The sequence below is a fragment of the Sorex araneus genome, chromosome 3 (genome assembly GCF_027595985.1).
Source record: "Sorex araneus isolate mSorAra2 chromosome 3, mSorAra2.pri, whole genome shotgun sequence".
Classification (NCBI taxonomy): domain Eukaryota; kingdom Metazoa; phylum Chordata; class Mammalia; order Eulipotyphla; family Soricidae; genus Sorex; species Sorex araneus.
This window is the reverse complement of record NC_073304.1, coordinates 47,989,705-48,014,048: the sequence shown is the minus strand read 5'-3', so window position 1 is coordinate 48,014,048 and position 24,344 is coordinate 47,989,705. Positions and strand designations below refer to the sequence as shown.

The 24,344-nt window shown below is 42.4% G+C and overlaps 1 protein-coding gene across 3 annotated transcripts in view; it reads left to right on the top strand.

Annotated features, from left to right (window-relative positions):
* Positions 1-17,854, top strand: part of FRMD6 (FERM domain containing 6) — an 83,359-nt gene extending 65,505 nt beyond the window's left edge. For all 3 annotated transcript variants that reach the window (XM_004601737.2, XM_004601736.2, XM_055133293.1), the window contains exons 9-14: positions 63-131; positions 2,859-3,033; positions 8,411-8,749; positions 9,853-9,984; positions 12,544-12,635; positions 14,674-17,854. In XM_004601737.2, the coding sequence (XP_004601794.1) occupies positions 63-131; positions 2,859-3,033; positions 8,411-8,749; positions 9,853-9,984; positions 12,544-12,635; positions 14,674-14,958 (1,092 nt within the window). In that variant the 3' untranslated portion in view covers positions 14,959-17,854. The remainder of the gene's footprint in view (positions 1-62; positions 132-2,858; positions 3,034-8,410; positions 8,750-9,852; positions 9,985-12,543; positions 12,636-14,673) is intronic.
* Positions 17,855-24,344: the final 6,490 nt, after the last annotated feature.

Here is a 24,344-nt window from a genome sequence, read left to right as displayed (position 1 = left end):
TAGATTTTAAAGTCTTACTGGTTTTCTCAATAATTCTCTGCGCATTATAATTCTTTTTACAGAATTTAGATGAAGAGAAACAGTTACTTTATGATTTCCCCTGGACAAATGTTGGAAAATTGGTGTTTGTGGTGAGTTTCAAATACAAAGATTCATTGTCTAGATTGTAGATTTTGTTTTTTCTTTGTTCTTTTTTTTTTTTTTATTTTTGTTTTTTTTTTTTTTCTTTTGTTCTTAAAACAATATATTGTCTGAAGCCCATAAGTTATAGTACTGTTTGAAAGTTAAAGATAATTAACTATGCTTGTGAATGTGCTGTAACTCTTTTAATTCATCATGAATCTAAAATCAAAATCTTAGCGCAGAAGACATTACTAATATTGTCTGTTGATATTTGTCCCTTCTAGAGGGTATCGTTTGTTGCTGTTTTGTTGTTGTTTTTGGGGGCGTTGGGCAGGCAGCACCCAGCTGTGCTTAGGGCTTCATCCTGACTGTGCTTGGGAATGACTTCTACTGGGGCTCTATGTAGTGCCAGGGATCAAGCCTAGATTGGTCACGTGTAAGGCAGATGCCTTACCTGTTACATTATCTCTTTGACCCTAGAAGGTATTCTGGTTGCAGGAGAAATCTAATGGGAAAAGTATGAATCCATCAAATAGATGTATTTTAAAAGCCTACAACAGAAAGAAAACTTAAAGCAGTAATCACAGGGTAAATTTCTCAGTGTGGGGTTTGGCCAGTTCTTTTGGAAGTTACTTTTGAACAAAGAATAAAGAGTTGATATAAAAAGATTTTTCTATTAATATCTGGCTATTTGAAAGTCATCATTATAAAAAAAAAGTCTACAATTCTGAAGAGGAAAAATACTTGTATTTTTAGAATATTGGGAATGGCACACTTTCTTTTCTTAGAGCAAATTCATGACTTTCCCCAGCTGTTTCTCTCCAATGCCAGCTATGTCCTTTTTTTTTTCCAATAGGGTCCAAAGAAATATGCTTAATGATGAACACAGCCAGTAGTCATTAAAATCTGTAAATTTGCTTTCTTCAGAAATTAGGGGGAAAATATATCGAGATAGAAGAGAAATTAGAATGTGTGTGCGGGTGTTTCTCTTCCATTAGGAAGACGGCCTATCTTAATCACGACCGAGCTCTATGCCGAGTGGCATTTGGGCACTAACTCCACGCTGCTCTTAGTGAGACCCAATTCTGACTTTATGTCCCTTTCGCTCTAGGTACCCTTCAATCCAGTTTTACTTTTGCTCATGCAAGAAACTCTTGTGAAAAAAAGAAAGAAATGGCTCTGACCTGCCCCCGCCCCGTCCCTTTCTGCTTCTCTCCAAACCCTGTGATAGATAGACCTCAGCTACTGAAAAAGGAGCCAGTCATTCCCCCACTTGCCCCTTTCACTGCCCAGATTAAATGGTAGCGGAGCACATTTATGAAACACTGGGTCTCCTTCCTGGCTCCTGGACTTCTGTGGTTTCCTGAACCCGAGTTGTACAGGAGTCAGGTTGAAGAGCTTTGTAGGATACAGATTCCCCGCCTCAGTCTCCTCCCCTGAGAGTTTTGATTCAGTGTGTGTGGGGAGCTGGAGCCCAGCATACTGTTTTGACAAATGATTCTTCTGGCAGCCAGGCCAGCCCTGCCTAGGTGTATGACTGTGAGCAAATTACTTCACCTCCCAGTGCAGCCTTGGTTTCTTCACCCCTGAGTAGGGATAATCGGCCCTCTCGCAGGAAGCTGTGAGCATTCAATGTGTTAGTACATGTTTAGTGCTCCTTCATGTCAGCTTCCACTGTTCTAGCATTGCAGTCCACTGATGACTCCTTTGCAATGAATAATCCTGAATAGAAAAATTCCGTCCGTCTGAGTTACACAAACCCATATTGTTTTGTGGTGGCGTTAAGAATAGAGTTAGACTGTGCTGTCCTCCTTGCTGTACTGCTTCCCTTCAGCTGAGAATTGTTGGGTTAGAATAGTCCTTTTTGTAACTCAACCACCCTAATCATTGTTGGGAAAATTGAAGGAATTTGTAATATTCCAAGTCTAGGAAGCCTTGCCAGACTGTTACCCTCAATTTAGAACTTTATGTTAATGATCCCAGGCTTAAAGAATGAGATTCCTTGTCTCGGTACTGATAGTCCCTCCCACTCCTTCTATCCCTTCTTTCTCTTTCCTGTCACACTCTCCAACAGCCCCTCTAGCCTCCCTTTTCCTTTTTCAGCTAGCAAGAGGATATCCATTTTTCTCGACCCTGAATTTTGTTCACTGTCATAACTCCTCACTTGTTCCCGAGAAATTTTCATAAACTCTGGTTATTTCCTGTGTCTCTTCACCATCTCTCGCACCAGAATGTTTCACTGTGGGGTAGAGACCTCAGGTAGCATCTGTTATTTTCTCAGAGCCTAGCACAATGTCTGGCACATAAATAAACATTTACGTGGCAGCTACTGTGTACAGGATCAGGACCAGAGAGCGAGTACAGCGGATAGGGTGTTTGCCTTGCACACAGCCACCCTGGCTTCAGTCTTCAGCACCATATCTGTTCCCATGAGACTACTAGGAGTGGTCCCTGAGCACAGTGCCGAAGCAAACCCCGAATATTTGCAGTAATGGCCCCCAAACATAAATGGAAAAACAGAACGATCAGATGCTTACAGATTTAGCATTTGTCATCTGGCTTGCTGAGTTGTGCTGCTGGGATTTCATGTGAAGACCCCTTCCTATGGGTCTTTCTCTTCATGCACATGATCTGATCATTTTTATATCTACTTCTGAGTCTGTTGGTTTCCTTACTGAAATGAAAATGAAAGGAACTTGACAGTTAGAAACTTATTCTTGGCTTTTCTTCCACAGGGGAAAAAATTTGAGATTTTGCCGGATGGCTTGCCCTCAGCTCGGAAGCTCATCTATTACACAGGGTGCCCCATGCGCTCCAGACACCTCCTGCAGCTTCTGAGCAATAGCCACCGGCTCTACATGAACCTGCAGCCTGTGTTGCGCCACATCCGGAAGCTGGAGGAGAACGAAGGTACTGCAGGTCCTTGGAGTCCGGGAGCGTGCAGCAGGGCGGGGGGAGGGGGCCCTCTTTGCCACCTGCGCCTCTTACTGTACAGCTGCCATGAGTTTTCCGTTCCTGAGGTGGGGCATTTAAAGGCTGGGTCTGTTCGGGATTTAGAGTTGCATAACCTGTTCCCATGTCCTAGAAGGCAAGAGGTGGTCTTGAGAATCCCCTAAGATGGCACTGACTTAAGCCACCTACTTAACATTGCATCTCTGTCATTTAACATTAGTATGAGTCTTTCTCAGTTTCCCCATACTTGACTTGAAAACTCCTTACCCAAAGATTCACTGCATCACAGTGCCGTGCAAGGCTTATCTGCTTCTCTGAACTCTGCACACGCAGTGCCTCATGTGAGTCACAGCCACAGACAGTCGGCCGTTCCTTCCAATGTGATTATTCTCAGGGGTACAGTGACAGCAAAGGTGGGTCACAGACGTGCCTCCAAACTGTCATATTATTAACTCTTGAGAGCCTCCCACAGCTGGCTCCACAAGAATGATAAAAGTACAGGGATGTTTCCCCTTGAGGGTTTTGCCAGCTAGTCCTGTAGGACTTTGCCAAGACAGGGACAAAATAGGCAAGTTTGTTTTAGATCTAGAATCCTGGGCTCTCAAAACAGAATGAGCCTGGTAAGGATGAGGAAGAGAGGATGGGGACACTAACTTCTGATTTCCTTATCCCATCCTCAACCCAGTGGCACCCTGCAGATACCTCATCTCTGTATTGAGAGTCCCTCCCTCTCTTTCTATCCCTTCTTTCTCTTTGATGTTCTATTTAGCAGATTCCCCAAGTGCTACTTTGCGTATTTGTTTTATTTCTGTAGTACCTTCAGTTTATTTTGCAAATCCAGGTTGTAATAATTCTTGGGAATTGTGTTTCATTTGATTTTACATATTTCCCTGAGCTAAGGATACAGATTCCTGTTTCAGTTCCCTGTCTGAAACCACTTTGACTTCTCAGGTTTCATGGTCCCTAAAGAAACAGGACAAGTACTTGTCTTGAGCACACACACACACACACACACACACACACACACACACACACTAAAAAAGAACAATCACCACCAAAAAACCCTCCTAGAGGTGGTTCTCTCTTATGCCATCTCAATCTCAAAAAACTGGACTCCATTTGGAGATGCCATTTTAAGGAGGGATTAGAAGATGAATCACTCCCCACCGTCTGCCACCCAGACTGCCTCTGTCTCGGGAGACGATGGCCCGAGCATTCAGGTGTCCAGGCTTCCTCTGCTGCCAGACTGCCACTTCTTCCCACAGTGACTCATCTCGGGTAACAAATCTCTCTGCTCTGCCGACATGAGTGTTAAGAGGAATTCAGACAGGTCTGGAGCACTGGGGAAGCTGCTGAGGGTAGGTGACTTGGGCAGGCCACAGCCTGTAGTTTGTCAAGGCAGCATCCTTCCTCAGTGGCCCACCCTGCACCCTGAGAAGTCCATGTATTTGTCAGCTGTCTGCCCGAAGCGTTTAGGTCATTTCTTGTGTAGAATTAATGAGCTGACACTATAGGATAGGATGTAAGGGAAAACACCAAGGAATTTGGACCCCTTAACAGACTGAGCTAGATCCATTACCGATCATGGGACCCAGGTGCATTTGGGGGCTTACCTATGTGGGGTGAAGAAGGACTGGTAAAAGGGTAGGTCACTTCATTAGAGGAATGTGGTTAGCGTCAGGAGAAATGCCTTTTTCCCACCTCTGTACATTGTTTTTGCTACTTAGATCCCTCTGGATCTAAAAAAAGCCCGAAACTAAAGTTTCATAGGCTAATTCTGGCCTGAATCCAGTTATCTCACCCACTAATGGCGCCATCATTTTAAGCAGAAAGCCCTTTTCTTCATGTTAGTGTAGCAAAGAATAAAAGCATTAAAAATCTTCCCCCTTAGGTAAGTTAGAGTCACCATGTCTAAAATACTGATTTATTTTAGCATTTTATAGTAGAAAATGGTGACAGTAATTTTTTCATCTGATTTAAAAGGAAGGGGAAATGCCTTATGTCTTTTAAAAACTAAATACAGCTCAGTAGTTGGCATGTAAACCACCTTAGTTTCAAAAATACTGTATAAGCTATGGTCTCTGAACTTTACAACAGACGGGAAAATAAAACACTGACATTGATAATCTCACTGTTGATACCAGTTGTTACTAAAGGAAAGAGAATTTTTTTATTCCTTAGAATAAATTTTAGAATTATTGAAATGCTTCCCTATTTTGTAACTTTTTTTTTTGGTGCTAGTGGAGGGTCCTCCCAGTCTGTGCTCATGAGACCCCAACCCTTGGGCCTCGCCCAGTGATTCTTGGCCACATCTTGGACATAAGGGCCTGAGAATGTGGTGTGCTCAGTCCTATAGGACTGGGGGTTACCTGGGCCATCCCAGTGATGCTCCTGTGCTCAGTGGTGCTCCAGGGCTGCACCTCGTGATACTTGGAGGACCATCTGGTGTAGTGCATTGAACTGGGGGTTTTGCCACATGCACTTAAACCAGTACTATCCCTCCAGCACCCCCCCCCCAACTTCTTAACATAATGGAAGAAAGTTTCTTAAATTTTTTTCAAAGAACTGAGTGAGTTAACACTGTGAAGACACAGAAGCCAGATACATGAGCTACACAGGCCACGATGCAGCGTTGGCGGGGAGCAGGCTTATAGTGGACTCTTTTGGGTGAGGGCAGTGGGGTGGGAGCTTGTCTTCCTGAGAAAGAGAGTGGAGTAATGAAACGTATCTCCCTCCACTTTCTACTATTCCAGGAGCCACCTAGCTAATACTTTAAAACTCCAAGCACTGTAGCACTGTCATCCCATTGTTCATCAATTTGCTCAAGCGGGCACCAGTAACGTCTCCATTGTGAGACTTGTTACTGTTTGGGGCATATACGCCATGGTAGCTTGCCAGACTCAGCTGTTTGGGCGGGATACTCTCAGAGGCTTGCTGGGCTCTCCAAGAGGAATGGAGGAATTGAACCCAGGTCGGCCGCATGCAAGGCAGATGCCCTACCCACTGTGCTATCACTCCAGTCCAAGACTCCAATATATATAGAAATACCTGGGAATTTTGCAGATCCTTTCAGCTTTCTTTGATCTTTATCCCTGTTGCCTTCAGAAAGTAAGACTATAAGAACAGTCTGAAGATAGGTGCACTTTTGAAAAAAAAAATGTTCTTTTTCATTTGGGAGCCACACCTACCAGTGCTCAGGAACTTCTCTGTGCTCAGGGTCTCTCCTGGTGGTGCTCTGGAGGACTCTGGTGGCAGGGATCAAACCTGAGATTCTGCAGGCAAAGCTTTCTCTTCGCAAGCTGATAAGCTCTCTCCAGCCCTGGGTGGACTTTTGTTGTAGTGACCTGTTTGTTGGGCTATGGTGTCCATATGATGTATGGTTTCAACTTGTATTGTAGGTATCTGCACACACTCCTCTTTAGATTTTCAGCCCAAGTTCCTAAAAGTGACTGAATGTGCTATACCCCAGTAATGTACACATAGCTTTTCTCCAAGCATGTTTTATTTTAGCATTTTGGAAAACAACTCTTCTCTTTCTGCTGACTCTTATTCCCTCCCTGGGGAGCCTATGGCAATTATACTTCAAAGCTGGATCCAGATACTTAGGAGTGCAAGTATTTATTCACTTAACCAAGAAACAAACAAGTCCATTAACAGACCCCCTGAGAAACCAATTAATTTACCAGTTAGCACTTCTGAAATAATATCAACTTAACATTACCCAAATGCATTCTCCATGTTTAACATTGTTCACATTCAAATGTGTTTTTTTTCTAATTTTCAGTAAAAATATAAGGAAACAAAACTGTTCCTTTGCTTTAAATTTCTGATGTGAAGCATATAGGTTTTGTTTGTCAGGGGTTTTTTTGGTATCAGTTTTATACCTGCAGTTCACTTATAACTTTGTGCCTGAATGTCATGGTTAATTTACATTTGCTGAAAGGGATTGTCCATTATCGCATCTTTTCCAATTTTGTATCTTTACTACACTAAAAAATAACATTCACAAAATCAAAAAACACTTTCACCGGTCAGAAGTTACTTGTGTATAATCATTAGTCTGTTGGTGATTACAGTTATCTAAGTAGTTGATAAAACCTCACCAGTTCAGGTAAAATAGAAAAAAGTCCATCTGCAGGCATATATGCTGCCCAAGCCTATGTTCTGCTTATGCCCACATGCATGGCTGAGCAAATGTAGCGCCTGAGCACATGTGGCATCCGCCTCTCATCCCTCTTAAGATGTGTACTTTCATATCTGATGCTGGGGTGTGTTTAGGGGCTCTCTCCACCCTTGGAGAAACAAGTGCTCTCTCTCTCTCTCTCTCACACACACCCTCTCCTCTCCCTCTCCTTCTTCTCCTTCTCCTTTTCTATTTTCCCTTTTCCCTCTCCCTCTCCCTCCCTCCCTCCCTCCTCCCTTTCCCCAAACCTCCAAATAAAATCTATTTTACTTCAAAAACAAAAATCCATCTTCGTCAATACATAGATGCCACCACATACCACGAATGGCTCATCCTTAGGTGTCCCATCGGACAGCATGGACCATGGCACGGACTAAACGATCAGAAATGGTTATGGTTCCAGAATTTCATATTATATTTGGGACTGTCCAGCAAAACTGAGCGCTGTTAGTGAAGCCACCCGATGACAAGAAACACAAATTGCAGTGCCAGTATCAGTGTGTTAAGGAATATCTAAATTCCCTAATTTTTTGTAGGAAATTCTCAGAGGATTAATTTCATTTTAAATTGTGTTCAGCAATTAGATTTAAATGAATGATGAACCAAACAGAACACATGAACACACATGATAAATAGCAGTTGCCATAATTCATTTATTGAGTAAGCCCCAGAGCAGTTCTTCTAGAATTATTTATGAATAAAGACTAGATTTTTCAAAATTTTCACAATTTTATGTTCCGCCGAATATATAAAATTGTTTCAGTTCCTGTCGTGCACAGTCACACCACTTATAAAGTTTCTAGATGTTTATTCTCTATGACTATAAACTTGCTTCATTGCAGACGTTTTGCAGAGAAGTTGTCCTCTGGCTAGAGGCCGAGTATCACTCCTCGAGTTGCACAGCCCTTGAGTAGTCGAATGGTTCCCCCAAAACTGCCATACTCTTTTTTTTTTTTAACTCATTTTGCAGCCTTCTCAGGTTGTGCTGCTATCTGCATTATCACCCCTTTCCAGTCTCCAGGTTCTGAGTTTGACATTTTATTATTGTTTTCCTTGTGGTCTGATGCCCCGCCCCTCTCCCTCCACCCCAGTGACCCAATCCTGCTTCTGTCTTGGTTAACTGTAACGACTGTGTGTATCCTCACCCCTCAGAGAAGAAGCAGTACCGGGAATCTTACATCAGCGACAACCTGGACCTCGACATGGACCAGCTGGAAAAGCGGTCCCGGGCCAGCGGGAGCAGTGCGGGCAGCGTGAAGCAGCACAAGCGTCTGTCCCGTCACTCCACGGCCAGCCACAGTAGCTCGCACACCTCTGGCATTGAGGCCGACCCGAAGCCCCGGGACCCAGGCCCGGAGGACAGCTACTCCAGCAGCGCCATCCACCGCAAGCTGAAAACCTGCAGCTCCATGACCAGCCATGGCAGCTCCCACACCTCAGGGGTGGAGAGTGGTGGCAAGGACAGACTGGAGGAGGACTCACAGGATGATGGTGAGCAAGCTGCCGCCCCCCCCTGAGCTGACAGAGCGGCCCCACTACCTCTTAAGCCTCTCCGTGTTGGCTTGGCAGACTTGCTGTCTGCTACGCCAGGAAGAGGTAGTTACGGAGAAGCAGCATTGTCTGCCCTCTTCCTCCGGTGACTTGCATGACTTACCTGTGTTGGTGGACCATGCAGTGCCCTGGGCAGGATGCTTTGCCCTCAGTGTGTTGGATCGTTGTGGATTCTGAGTCCCTGAGGGTGGTATGTCAGTGGCTTTCAAACCACTCATCCTTGGACCTGTGCAGGCCCACAGAAATTTCCTGCCAGCCTGTGAAAAAGTTGCCACTTCACTGGCCATACTTTCGAACCGCTTGCCTGTGCACAGTAGTAGCCCCAAGGTGGAAATTCAGTCACTTAGAAGGCGAGTTGCAGCCCTCATGACTGCACATACGAGCACTAGATTAAAAAGGCATTGGTTATGACAACAGGAGATGTGTTAGTGACAGAAGCATCTTAAATTTCTGCCAAAAAAAAAAAAAGATGAAGAGGGGCCAGAATTTGACCCCAGATTGTTTGGTTAATTAAGTGTTTCTTAAATAATTCCCATGTAACCAGAAATCTAGGGAATATGAAGGAAATATAGCACCTGGCTGCTTACATTTCTTATGGAGGTAAGATGAGACTCTAGACTCTGTCACCCAAGCTTACCTCTGTGTACACCTTTTCTTCTCTTTTTTTTGGTCAGTCTCATTATCTCATAATCCCCATTATCCCATCTGGTCCCCCAAGCTGGCCAGGAGTGATCCCTGAGTGCAGAGCCAGGAGTCAGCCCTGAGCACCGCCAGTTATAACCCCAAAACAAAACAAAAAATGAATAGGGAATAGCTGACCATCAAATCATGGTATTGGAAAACGTAACAGACACCCCCTTCATTTGAAAAAAGAGAACAAGTAGCACCTGTTGCTAACTCCCTCTCGAATTTTCTGCTGTTGACTGTTTTTTAGAATATTTATTTCTAAATAATTACATAATCTGCCTCAGGAAAGTGACTGATGAACGATGGCGGCTGTTTCCTTTCACTTCACTGAATTCCTTTTCCTTCTTCCGTGTCAGAAATAGAGATGTTGGTTGATGACCCCAGGGACCTGGAGCAGATGAAGGAAGAGACTCTGGAAGTCAGTCCAGACATGTGTATCTATATCACTGAGGACATGCTTATGTCCCGGAAACTGAATGGGCACTCGGGTAAGCACTGCTGGGACGTTATTCCTCTGAGGTAGGGGATGGTCCTGGACAGAGGCTGCTTGCCTGAGAAAATATAAACAGGGAGTGAGGGTCTGGGAGCATTTCTATTAGGGACAGGTCTAGAATAAGCTTTTTCAAGTCAGTGTCGTATCTTCACTGAGTATCTTCTGTGAGTGAAATGGAAGGGGTAGAAGCACCCAAGTGTAGGGATTGGCAGCTTCTCCCACATGCTTTGGACAAAGTTAAATCATAAGATTCTTTCTATCTCATTCTCTCTCTCTTCTAAGTAAGTGATAGCCAGAGAATCATATAATGTGTCTCGAGCAGGCTCCAGAGATCCTTCTGACTGGTCTCTTTTTTTCGCACACGAGAAAATCTGTAGATCAGAGAGGACTGATGCCACATGACTAGAAAGAGAAGTCAGGTTTGAGGTTGTTTTGTTCTCTTCATTCCCCTATCCTACACACACACACACACACACACACACACACACACACACACACACACACCACATACCATAAAGGGCCCAGAAGTGTAGAGAAAAGAATGTCAGAACAGTTGACATAAAACACTTTTAAATTCCATATGTGATTAATCATTCTAAAAAATATGCAAAAAGTAAAAGAAAAAAAACAAAAAAATAAATAAATAAAATAAAAAATATGCATTCACTATAACCTATTATAGGATTATATCACATGTATCACATGATGCATATTGCTAACAAAAAGTGTTAATTTTTTTTTAAGGCAGTAACGTGGATTTTATATTTAAACCTGTCACTTCTGTGTTTGTCACATAACCCAAATTAGTCTGATATGCCTTAGGAACCATTTCAGTCCAAATACCCCAGGTACTTACCTTCTGCTACTTTATCCTTTGATTATGTGAAAGGTCTGTAACTGCTCGAGTAGCCCTCTATTGCCCAGCCAAGACCCACAGTCTCTGATGAACTCTCCCATATCCAAGTGCTGGGAATCAGAGGTGAAAAAGATCCCTCCACACACATACACACACATACACATACACACAGGCCCCATCAGAAGCACAGATGTGCCCACTGGCAGAACAAACTCTGTAGGAGCATGTGGCAGGTTTTACCACAAAAGGAATTTTGTGATAGGAGTAGCAACGAGTACCCTAATCGATGTATTCCTGTGAGGATTTGTCCCTGAATTAAAGATTCTTAGAAGAGGGGCTGGAGCAATAGCACAGCGGGTAGGGCGTTTGCCTTGCACGTGGCCAACCCGGGTTCGATTCCCAGCGTCCCATATGGTCCCCTGAGCACCGCCAGGGGTGATTCTCTGAGTGCAGAGCCAGGAGTAACCTCTGTGCATTGCTGGGTGTGACCCAAAAACCAAAAAAAAAAACAACAAAAAAACAAAGAAGAAGAAAAAGATTCTTAGAAGATAAGGATCTTTCTAAGGACATACTCTTTCACAGAAGTTTTACCAATCCTCCAAACATGGATAGACCTCAGTTTGTTTGTTTTTAACTATCTACACGTAAACCAAGAATGTCTTTGCATTTCATGTTTAATCAAATTGTCAAATACTTAAATCTGTGCAGTGATATATGCTAGACAACAAATTATTATGGGATATTTGTAAAAAGTAAAGGAATAGACTATCCACCAAAAAATGTAGGTTACTGTCATGTCTGAATAAAAAGAACATTACTCAAGGTTCTTATAAGATAGGAATGCACTTATCTAAGAAGCCACTTTTTATTAAAGATCAGGGACTTGACTTAACCACTTGCTTTGTCTGCTTTCATGAAAACATGAATCAGTGGTTTTCATATACATCTCCAGTTCTTGTCACTGTTACCTGCTGAAACATTTTTACATGCCCCAGTCATGCAGGGAAGTGGCAATCCTGAACTTCTGTTTCTAAAATACTAGCCGTCTGGCAAAAGGGTGATAGGGAACTCTTGTTCCTGAGATCCAGAATTGGATTTTCATGGGTCCTTCCACTTTGGACTTTTAACAGTAGGGTCAGTTGCTAGAAGCGCGTGCCACCAAGTCCCCCTCTAGCTGGCAGAGCCCGTGTGGACCATGTCTGAGAGCCTGCCCTGCACCAAGCCCTTCTTATGCATTTCCTTTGTAGTTGTCCAAACTCATCTTCTCTTAGGTGGTCTCCTCAGCCCCGTTGGAGAAGATGAGGCGTCTGAGACCCGGGGAGCAGAATAACTGGCCAGCACACATGCCTCTTTTCTTGTCTGGGCTCAGTTCCAGCTCAGGATTGGGGGACTCTGGAGGCCAGAACCCTCACACGTACCCACTTTTCTTCCACCTCGAGTGGAACGAAACTCAAAGGAAACTCATTGTGCAGTTGAGGTTACATTTAAAATCAATGTTATATGCAAAATGAAGAAATTTCAGAGATAAAAGAAGGTTTTTACTCAGATGGGCTGTCTTCCACCTGAGTTACAGTGAGTTTCAGTTATGGTAACAATTTGACCTTCCACTTTTGATAGTAATGTATGTCACATGCATGGCAAGAGTGGTGAATAATTTTACATCTTTATTTTCTTTTTGCCCTGTGTATTTTACTTCAGGGTTGATTGTGAAAGAAATCGGCTCTTCCACTTCAAGCTCCTCCGAAACAGTTGTCAAACTTCGTGGCCAGAGTACTGATTCTCTCCCACAGGTATGACAGGAATTAAGAGTTTTTTCAATCAGAAGCTGGAGTAAAGAGTTTAAAATAGGAATTTACATTTATATTTACATAAATGAACAGATTTTAAAGTGTAAAGAATTGATTCTTACTAGAAATATACATTCTATTCAGAATTCTTTGCATTTTATTCTGAATTTATTTCCATTTTATTTGCTTTTCTGTTTACTTTTAATTTTTCCTTTCTTTGATAAATTATATACTTTATATACTTATATACTTTGTCTCTTACTTTTTTTATGCAACTAGTCAGTCTCTAGTCTTCAGGCTTTGAGGGTGTGTGTGTGTGTGTGTGTGAACAACTGAGGGTAATTTTCTTCCCTGGTGTATTATGGCAGAAATGTTTCCACACTGATTAGTCCAGTCAGACTGAATTTTCAAAGTATGCTGAGCTAAACTATTTGATAACCTATCAGATTTTTTAAAATTTCAGAAGAGAAGGTAAATTAAAATGCTTTGAAACTCATGGTTGCATTGGACGTACATAGTTGACCATGATACGCACGTCTATTTTGGAGGGCATTCGCTCCTCCTAGGATTCTCTTTGCAGACTTTGCTCTAAGTCAGCTGTTGCAGGGACCACACTTGACAGTGCTGGTGGTGGCAGGGGAACACGGTCTCTCCCAGCAGTGTTGGGGTTGGGATGGGAGTTTGGAGTGCAGAAGTTTCAATCAGGTACCTCATATGCAAAAGCAGTACCTGCCCCATTTTTCTCTCTTTTTTTCTCATTTGTCCCTTTTTTCTCTTCTGTATCAGTAGCTGTAATGTGACCACGTTTTATTAAATAGTTTTCTGAGCACTTCAGTGTTAATTCTTTCATCCTGAGGAGCTCCAGCGCCAGACTCCCTTGGCTGGAGCTGCTGCATTTAGCATTAGTTCTCACTGTATAGAATTGTGTGTGGGGCAGATATGGGTCAGCTTTCATGACTACAAAATGGGCAGAGCATTTGTCCTCCTGATTAGAGGATTTGCGATGGTGATCTAACAAATTCTCCATGTACACTCCCCTTAGAGCCTGAAAAGATGGCATCAGAACAAGGGCTGTGAGCGTCAGATGTGGTGCCACCAAAGAAACATTAAGCTCAGGCCCTGTTCTCTCCTTCTGATACTTTTGCCTATAGCAAAAGTTGTATCTTACCCTAACAAGGCTGGCCTTTGTGATACTCAGCAGAAGTTAGAGATGTAATGCCTTGTCTCCTTAACTAACTCATTGATTATAGTCCATGAGCATAATTATCAGAGCCACTTTTTAACTTGTTCATATTTTCAGCCAGTATCACCTCTTAGGATAATGACTTCCAAAAGTCTGCCCCTTGGTCTGTGGCACATTTGGCAGAACCCAGCCTCTTGCAGTGCTCAGGTACTGCTTTTAAATCCCAAAACCTGTCATGGAGCCTTTTCTGCACCCAAAATTCTCTATTATTTTTCTAAAAAAGTGCTGATTTTTCTAAGTGTTTCCAATTTTTTAAAAGATTTTTTCAAGTCTTCTTTATTTGTTTTCCCATTGTTTCTAATTTAAAAATGGTAACAAACCTCAGCATGAACACGTTGGCATTCTGAAGTGTCACAGCAAGATGAAAACCAGGGAAACAGGTTCTTCACCTGTACAGTCTAATTTTGAGATTATTGCTTGATCTTTGAGGTGGTTGAAAAAGTTTCTCTTCCACTCCTCTAGGCTTTTTGAATTGTTAATCTCTAGAATGGAAAAAATTATGGCATCTGCCTCACAGGACACGAGTAAATGAATTAATACAGGCAGTGTGTTTAGAGTAGGATCTGCCGTATAATAAGGACTTGGTTTTAAACTGGTGATGTTGGTGTTGGTGTTTTTTCCCCACACAGCCAAAAGGCCTCTGGGCCCGGGGAAGCACACATTGGAACTGCTTTCTTACATATAATGACGCCTTAATCCTTGATAGCTCTGCAGCCTGTGGTTTTACAGGAAAATCATTGCTAAACTTTGGGTTAGCCTGTGCTCTGGAAGTTCTTTCAACCCTCCCTTCTTTTACAGACTATTTGTCGAAAACCAAAGACCTCCACCGATCGACACAGCTTGAGCCTCGATGACATCAGACTTTACCAGAAGGACTTCTTGCGCATTGCAGGTCTGTGTCAAGACACAGCTCAGAGCTATACCTTCGGATGCGGCCATGAACTAGATGAGGAAGGCCTCTACTGCAACAGCTGCCTGGCTCAGCAGTGTATCAATATCCAAGATGCTTTTCCAGTCAAAAGAACCAGCAAATACTTTTCTCTGGATCTCACTCATGATGAAGTTCCAGAGTTTGTTGTATAAAATTTATCTGCGTTGCAACTCTACGGGAAGCCTGCTGTCTGCCAGAGGCTATGAAAGCCATGGGTTCTTTCTCTATGTATTTCATGTGCCATATTTTCTTCACCCCAAACATAGCTCTTTCTTCAGAATATTTGCAATGGAAATAAAAGCCTTGGGACTATGCACTTTAAGTATTACACGGAGGTAAAAAAGAACCACAGAGAATGTACAGCCAGATAAGTGCCCAGAAGTTCATGGATCCTTTGAATGAGATGTGCTTTACTTGTTACCAAGCCTTCAGAATACCGAACTATGGTGTCTGTGTTCTGTGTGTGTGTGTTTGTATGTGTGCTTATTGTTTTGTTTCCTAGTTCAGTGACACATAATGTCATTTTTATCATGTGGAAGATATTAGGTTATTTGTTTATATATTTTTTTAATCACTCCCTCATGAAATGCTCAGTTTGAGGGAGGAGAGAGAAGAGAATCTCTCTTGGTGGAGAGACCATTGTCTAGTATATAGCCATTGCCACCTCCCGGGGGCATTCCCAAAGCAAACACTAAACAAAGTGGTCAAAATCATGTGGTTCTAGCAAGCCAAAGATATGTACATAACCCAAGCACAGCCCAGGGTCCAGAAGACGTGACTGAAGCAATAACCAGAAGACTGTGCATGCTGCAAAGCCTGTGACTCCACGCCCGCCTGGTGCCATGCGCTCCTCCTGCCCTTCCAGAGAGTTCTAGGACTCAGCTGAATTTCTCAGCCAAGCAACGAATGATTTGTGTTCCTGTGTGGCGCTTATACAATGTGTTTCTGTTAAAACTCCCAAATAATGTCTTAGAAAATATTTGTACTTGGCAAAGTTTTCCTGTTTCATTATTTTTAAAATTGTGAACAAATTATGGTGAGGCTAGTTGCTAACTAACCCAAAAGACCCTAACTCTACATGTATGTCAGACATGTATAAATAACATGAGATGAACATCTTTCTGTGTTTCTAAAACGAAGTCTCCATTCTGCCTTCCATGACTACTTCATATGCACGGTGTTTCTTGTGGAATATTAGGGTGTGCTGTCATGTGATTGGTGCCTACAGACAATCAGTTGGTAGTTATAGAGATTTTTTTTTTTAATGACTTATTTTTTTCATTGCTCTTTGGCATGATTCTCAACCCTGATTGCATTGTTGAAGTATCTGGGGAACCGGGCATGGAAAGACACCACCGTCTGGACCCCCACCCCGGCTGTCCATCTCTCCTGGACACACAGGTGGAAGAGCCTCTCCTTGGAAGTGCTTCCGGATGAGGCCTCTGTGCAAGAGGGTTGAGAACAGCTGATCCAGAAGATGTTTTTATTTTGAATTAAAAATATATGAAAAATGTTCACGTTTGCGAAAGGGCCATTTTTGAGCTGGTTCCTGCCGCTGCTGTAATGGATGCTTGATCTGAACTAGTCAGGAGAAGTGAACCTGTTCGCCTTTAGCTGTCCAGGAACAGTGTTGCTCGTGTTTCCGGAGCGAACCTTAGCACAGTGTCTTTCTATGAGGTGTTTTTAATGGTTTCCTATTTTACAACATTTGTTTACCATGTTTTGATATGCCATTTTTTCTATGTACCAGGTTTTATTAAAGAAAACTATATATTATTTTCTAAAGAGGTCGTCATATTTTTATACAAAATTCAGTTTTCTGGTAATAAAGAAATAGGTCTGTGGTGCGGCAGAACATGCGTTACCCACGGATGGGAGTCAGTATTATAAACAGGGAGAGGATGAATATGCTCTTCCTCACATGCCCCTACGCGAACATGACTGGGCAGTGTATGTACAATAAGCCTGGTTGAATCTGTTTAACCTGACCCTTAGAAAGGATAAAGTGTTCTAGCAAATTCTGCAGTCACGAGACTAGTTTGCCTTTGTAAACTGTGTTAAAATGAACCAAAGTTTCAGATGTATCACAGTATCTGTCTCTGAATGAATGGGTGATGTGATGAGAGGATCATCTAATGACTTTTTAGAAGTCATCAGGTAATTCACCAGTATGTATTGATGCTTAACCTGTGGTGTATTCGATATGCCAAAAACAGTAACAAGTCTCACAATGGAGACGTTACTGGTGTCCGCTCGAGCAAATTGATGAACAATGGGCTGACAGTGCTACAGACAGTGCTTAACACATTGATGCTGACTCTGCAGTTTGTGTTAATTAAGCCACAGCCCAGTGTGAGCCACTGGTGGTCAAGTAAGCATCAACGTGTTAAGTGACCAATGCTAGTGAAGTTTGCATCTAAAGAGCCCAGATCCTGATGTGGTGCATTTCCTCAGCTGTTAGTATTCCTTAAGAACATAAAAAAGCAAAATGTACTTAATTGGGTAGATAGCCCTTTATGCTTTGTTTTCTTTCTACTTCAACCAGAATCAGGTCTTCAGGGTTTTGCCAGTGTTCTTGGTGGTTTTTGCACACCTTTATCATTGGGTTTCTGAATTGTCTCGTGGGTTTTCAAAATGAAACATGCTAAGAAACATTTTTGCTTTTTTGATCCACTGTTTGCAGCAGAATTATATATATATATGTATATGAAAATCCATTTTGAGTATCTACATTTTTGTATTTGGAAATTGTTTTTAAAAATAAAAAAAAAGGAAAAGAAAGTATAAAGCTGTTATTTATTCTGCATTTGTTAATATCCTTGCTAGTCATTATACCAGTTTGGTATATATTGTTGCCTCTACATATCTACATTTGTATTTGCAACCATGAGCTTTATATCTCCATAAACTGTAAATAATCCTTTCTGTGAAAGGATCATCATATCAGGATGATACCAAAATTGTGTTAAAAATGCATTATTTTGTAATTATTTCTTATAGGCATTTCATGATAAGATTAGCAATCAATAAAATTACTTTTTATTTGTCTGTAAGTTTCGTTTCTTGTTAGAGTTCTCAATTCAACCGGAAATGCTGTGTGAATAAGTTTTCTTTGTGTTCTTTCCTGCAGAACATAAGGAGGGCCTCCAAGCCCAGTGTAATAGACTTGGGAGCCCAGGGCAGCTCTTGTGGCCATCATGGGGTAGCACATTGCCATGTGCCAGACTCTGCACCAGCATGGGAGAACTTCCTTTAATCCTCAGAGTCCCATACAGCAAATACTGTCCTCAGTTTAGACATAAGCCAAGCAAGGCTCCAGGAGGTTAAGTCTGAGACATTATCACAGTCATTTTGTCCCAAACTCTAGAATTTAACATGTTGCATATATATATATATATATATATATATATATATATATTAAAGTTAGCTACCTTTTTGTTTATGTCAGGGCCTTACCCAGCTTGGTATTTGGGGGATGCTCCCCATGGAGCTTGCATGACCATGTGGTACCAGGGATCAAACCAGCACACAAACCAGGCGCTCCAGCCCTCTGCACCAGGTCCACTACTTATGACCCTGAAACCATCATCATTGAAGTGTTGAATTTCATTCCAATTTAATAATAAGTGGTTGCAGTTAGAAGTATGCATTCAGAAGGTGAGGGTCACGTGGCATAAACAGTGAAGCTCAGAGCTGAGAGTCAATATTCTGAAAACCTCTATGCCCTAAAAGAGAGCTTCTGTTTCTCTTTTCTTGGCTATAAGATGGGGATAATTATTGTAAGGACTATTGAGGTAGTTAATGATTACCTTAACGACAATCAGGGTGGGATTAAGATTTGTCATGGGTTTTCAAATCTTCTAATATTTTATTTTGGATAGAACTGAGCCATTTGGAAGCATGCTGTCTAAAAGTTTTCCAATGGAGCCTTAACTCATGAATTATCAGGGCATCTGGTAAATTGGAGTAAACGAGAAAATAGGTTGAAAATAGGCAGAATGACTGCAACCACTGTGATGTGAACAACTGTGGTACTCAGCAGTAAATGACCCAGAGAGCTATAAACAGCTCTGCCTGGAGCCAATACCAAAGGTTCTGATTTGATTGGTTGGGTGGGCCCGGTACTGCTTTGTGCAGTAATGCTATCATGCATCAGTGTGGCCAATCACTGCCCTCAAGACAAACCCAGGAAAAGAAACTGTTAGCTCAGTCTCTGTGCTTCTGAGCTAATATGATCCAGTTTTAAGGTGGATTGAGTTTCCAGCCCATTAAGGTGTATTAAATTTTGTAAAAATATTACTCTTTCCTTTTTGTCAGTCAGGTGGCCGGTGCATTTTTTTTTGTGTGTGTGTGTGGATTAGGTGGTCAAAGAGTGATCAGTTCAAGTTAGTCTCTGGATTCAGCATTTCAGAAAGTGCAAATCCAGCTGCTTTCAAGAGACGTGGGTATTACTTACATGTGACTGTTGGACTAAATATGAGGGTGGAGATTATAAGGATATAGCAGAATATTGAAGAATCTCCCAGTCACTTTTTTTATCTTTACATTTCTAATTATGTAATTTTATCCACACAGAGTTGTAGTGAAAACAAGTGAGCTAAATTTTAACCAGCCCTTTGATTCTTAAAACATATATTTTGAATTAAAGGAAGAACCTGATCTCAGAAAAGTCCTGTTCAGATGCTGTGTAGGTAATGGAATTATATGCTCTTAAGAGATTAATTGAAAGTCTATAAACATGGCACAGCTATAATTAGCCACCTTATTACATAGTAGGGGTGTTTACCCATCTGGTATCAACTGTAGTCGGTTAAGGTCTCAATTTATTACCATCATTACTGTAAGAGAGGATTTCAAAGGAACAGACAGTTCCAAATTTAAGAAGGAATTATGTTCAATTTTGTTTCTAAATTGGTTGCTAGATATTTAGAACATACAGCTCCTACTTTCCAAACTAACCCACAAATGCCTATTTATACCAGTAATATTATTAGTGATAACTTTTTCTTTACTTCTGTGTGTTAGCAGCCATCTATCAAAGAGGAGGCTCAGGTAGGTAAAATGAGCCTACAAATGTGTGGACATATTAGCACCTCCAAACGAACAACAGCTCAATCTAGTTTTGCTTCTCAGTAAAACAAGATAAGCTATAAAATTAAAAAACAAAAAATTCAAGCAATATATGCCCAAATGAATCATCTGCAAGCCAGTTTTTATACTGAGGTTCCAGAAAGGGGGACTTCTACTATACTCTTGTCCATAACAGACCCCAGTCCAGTCTTGGATGTTCAGCCTTAATCTCCACCGTGGCAGAGTCCACTGGTACGAATTCAGAACCACTGGCCAAGTCACAGTCCTCGTGATCTAGAGGTGGGATGAAGTGAAGGCAAAGGCGGGGAAATGTTTTCTTTAATTATTCTTTAATAAATAATTAAATGAATTATTTAAATATTTACTTTATCATTCTCGGGCTGTACAATGAAGGCAGATAGGCGGGGGATATCCCTGGAGAATAGTGTCTGTCATGCACCTGGGTCTTACAGAGCCCATTGCCTGGACAATTCCCAAACCTGTCTTAATGTCTGTATGGTGAAGCAGAAGCCTCCCAATCTTTTTCAGACTATTCCTGTGTTTCTGTTAGTTATTAGTAAAGTGCTACACAAGAGAAACAAAGGAGTCTATCTATGAGGGCTTTGAAATGCAAAAGAAATATGCAGGTCACTGTAAAATCCAGGGCCATGGAGATGTCAGAGTGTATCGAGCACTCACACTACAAGCTTAAGGCTGCACTCAGTGTGATCCTGGGAGCTCCACTGTTTGACCCTAGAACTTTGCTGTGATCCCCAGTGCTGCAAGCAATTTAGTGCTGTACCACAGCAAGAATGTGCACGAGTATCACAACTAAAGGAGCACAAACCTTGGTGAGCACCACTGCCAACAGTGAATGCTGGAGATCTATAGCAGATTCTCCACAAGTCTTCATCTCTCGGAGAGTGGAGCCGTACACATTGGGGGAAAGCACATGGGACTGGGGAGAGATCCCTGATAAAGGAACAAGATGATTCTGCAGCTTCTCAAAGGCCAGAACAGTTTGTATTTCCACCAGCTAAAATGAAAACACAGTAGACAATTGTCATAAAGTACCGGAAGGGGAATTTTTTTCAAATTAAAAGTGGCTCTGATCTTGCCTAACAATGCTGAGAAGAGAGAGAGAGAGAGAGAGAGAGAGAGAGAGAGAGAGAGAGAGAGAGAGAGAGAGAGACCTTTTTAGATACTAAAATTATAATCAACTTAGATATCCACCAAATATCTCTTTCAAGAGCCAAAGAAGAGATCTGGAGAGAGGGTACAAGGCTGTGACACTGCCAGGCACATACTGTAGGGTCCCCCAAGCTCTCTGCGGAGTGATCCCTGAGCACCACCAGGTGAGCCCAGTCTCCCCCTCACCAGAATAATTAAAGACAAAATAAAAACATTTTTCAGGCCTTCTAAAGCTGAAAGAAGCAACACCAGAAGTTCTGTACCAGAAATGTTACTAGAAGTCTTCCTAGATTCCCCCCCCAAAAAAAAATAGATAAAACTATCTCTATGAAGAATGAAGATTCTCAGAAGTGCTAAGCTTATGGGTGAATAAAAAATATTTTTCTGTGTAATAAATTATTGTGAGGACTTTAAAAAATAAAAATAAATACTTTATGTTTGATGTACAAATAAAAACATTTAAGTAAAACATTTACTTTTATGTTTTTAATTTTATTTAAAACATTTAAAACACAAACAATGTTTTCAGTGTTTTGAACATATGTAAAAACAATTATGGTTCTCTGAAGAATGTGGGAACACTCCGTCATCCAAGAATAATGAGCAGACGTAAAGAGGAAGTAGTTGTCTGAGAAAATGCTGAAAAAAAAATAATAGCTTACATGGCTCAACAGCTAACAATATTTGTAGAATCTTATGGTTAACACAATTATAATATTGATGTAACCAAAAATATGCCATTGAATGAGGGAATTCACACAGACTGACATGGGTTGGTATAAAAGTGCTATTGTCTCATGTTTTGTAATTAGAAGTTGATAGGGTTCCAAATGGAAAAGTGTGAGAAAACAAAGTGTATTATTGTCACTGTCATCCTGTTGCTCATCGATTTGCAGGCACCAGTAACATCTCTCATTGAGAGACTTAATGTTACTGTTTTTGGCATATCCAATATGCATGGGTAGCTTGCCAGGCTCTGCCTTGCGGGCTTCCGAGAGGGGCGGAGGAATCGAACTCTGGTCGGCTGCGTGAAAGGCGAATGCCCAACCACTCTGCTATCTCTCCAGCCAAAGCAAAGTGTATAAATATTTAAAAATATATTAATTAGAAATATGGAGGTCAAGGGCTGGATAAATAGGACAGTGGGCAGGGTGTTTGCCTTTGGCCAACCAGCACTGCCTATGATCCCCCAAGCATCAGTCCAAGTGATCTCTGGGCGCTACAGAGCCAGGAGTAAATCCTGAGTACCACTGGGTGTGCCTGCTGCTGTGTAAAAAAAAAAAAAAGGAGAGAGAGAGAGATAATAATAATAAAATAAATAACAATAAAGTAAGAAAAAAAAGCTTCCTTTTTTTTTAATAAAAAAGAAAGAGGGAGATTAGTAATCAAGAGTTGAAAATGTTAGCTCTGGGAAGGAAAAGAAGAAACTGACACTAAGGACTTTGGGATACATTTATGAACTCAGATTACATAGCTGTCTTACCTTAACAAATATATATATATGTATATATATATATATTGGCTGAAGAGGTAGTGGTAGGATTAAGGGGCGGCCTGGTCTGTGGCCCACATGAATATGATCCCCGGCACCATATGGTCCCCAAGCGCTGCCGGGTCTGCCCGTTCATGGCAGGTCTGAGCCGCAGAGTTGTGCTGAGGGCCTCCCTGGCCGAGCGTGGAGAAGCACTGCCAGAGAGCCTCTGGCCTCCTGAGCACAGCTTGGGAGCCCCCATTCTCCGAATCAAAGACCTGGGCACTTAGGTGGTATAGTAGCTGCGCACATCAAAACTGCAAATGTTGGGGCTAGAGCGATAATACAGAAAGTAGAGCATTTGCCTTGCATGCAGACAACCCGGGTTCAATCCCTGGCATTCCATATGGTCCCCTGAGCACCACCAGAAGTAAGTCCTGAGTGTGGAGTCAGGAGTAACCCCTGAGCACCCCAGGTGTAACCCAAACCCCTCCACTCACACCCCTGGAAAAAAAAAAAAAACAAACCCTGAACTGCAAATGTTTGCAATGTTCTAACCTTGTTACCTAAACTGTAATTTTAAAAAGTTGTTCGTTTACCACCAAGGAAAGGATGCTTGGAGGGCTCGCTCAGGATGGGAGATGCGTGCTGAAAATAGACTGTAAACCGAATATGATGGCCACTTAATACCTGTATCGCAAACCATAAGACCCAAAAAGGAGAGAGAGTAAAAGGGAATGTGCCTGCCACAGAGGCTGGGGGAAGGGCGGTTATGGAGTGGGGGTAGTGGGAGGGATACTGGGAACATTAGTGGTGGAAAATGGGCACTGGTGGAGGGATGGGTACTGGATCATTGAAACGTAAGCACAAAAGTTTGTAAGTCTGTAACTGTACCTCACGGGGACTCATTAAAACAAACAAACAAACAAAAAGTCTGCTTTTTAAAAAAATAGATTAATGGTGAGTGTTGGGGGTGGGGAGCACATAAGTTCTGTTTTGAGGCCTAAGTTTAATCGATTCATCTGGAAGAACCAGAGGTTTGGGAGTAGCAGAGGAGGCAGCTGGAGTGGGTCTTTCCCTCCTGGCAGAGCCAAAAGGCAGTTGTGGGAGGCCTGGGGACAGGGATGAGAAGGTTTCTCAGCAGAGCCGCAGGGGAGCTGTCTGTCCTGAAGGCAGCAGAAGGTGGGGGAGCCCTGCCGGTCCCCCTGCAGGCTGGCGTGAAAGTGACCTGGCTCCATTTCCTGGGTGAGAACAGCCAGCAGATGGGGGTGTCTGGTAACCCAAAGCCCTTCTTGAAAGCGCTCCACCAGTCGCTCCACCTGGCATGTGGCTGCGCCTGGCTCGGGTTTCAGCCCTGCGCAGGCCTCTGGGGGAAGGAGACTAAAAGTGGGGCAGAAGCCAGCCCCTGCAGCCCCTGTTGGAGGGATGGATGCCGACCTAGCGGAGGACAGGCTGCGAAGCAACCACTAGTCAGAGCTTGATGCCCAACCTGTTCCCCAGTTCACTGTTTCCCACAGTGGGTGACACTGGAATGGTGGGAGACATGGGGGTGGGGGGTGAAGTAGTCTTGGGTGCAATCGGGGGGGGGGCATGTTGTTCACGTGAGGAAGGCAGATGTTCCAAGGAGGTACTGAATGATGATTTTCTGAAAAGGTCACCGTACCCTAAATCAGTTTTAGAAGCCCTGTGCCTAGTTCACAGCCTCAAAATACCCCCAAAGAGTTCCTGAAGTGCCCAGGGAACTTTTTGTTGTTTTTCAGCAACCCTTAACAGTGCTCAGGGCTTACTCAAGACTCTGTGCTCAGG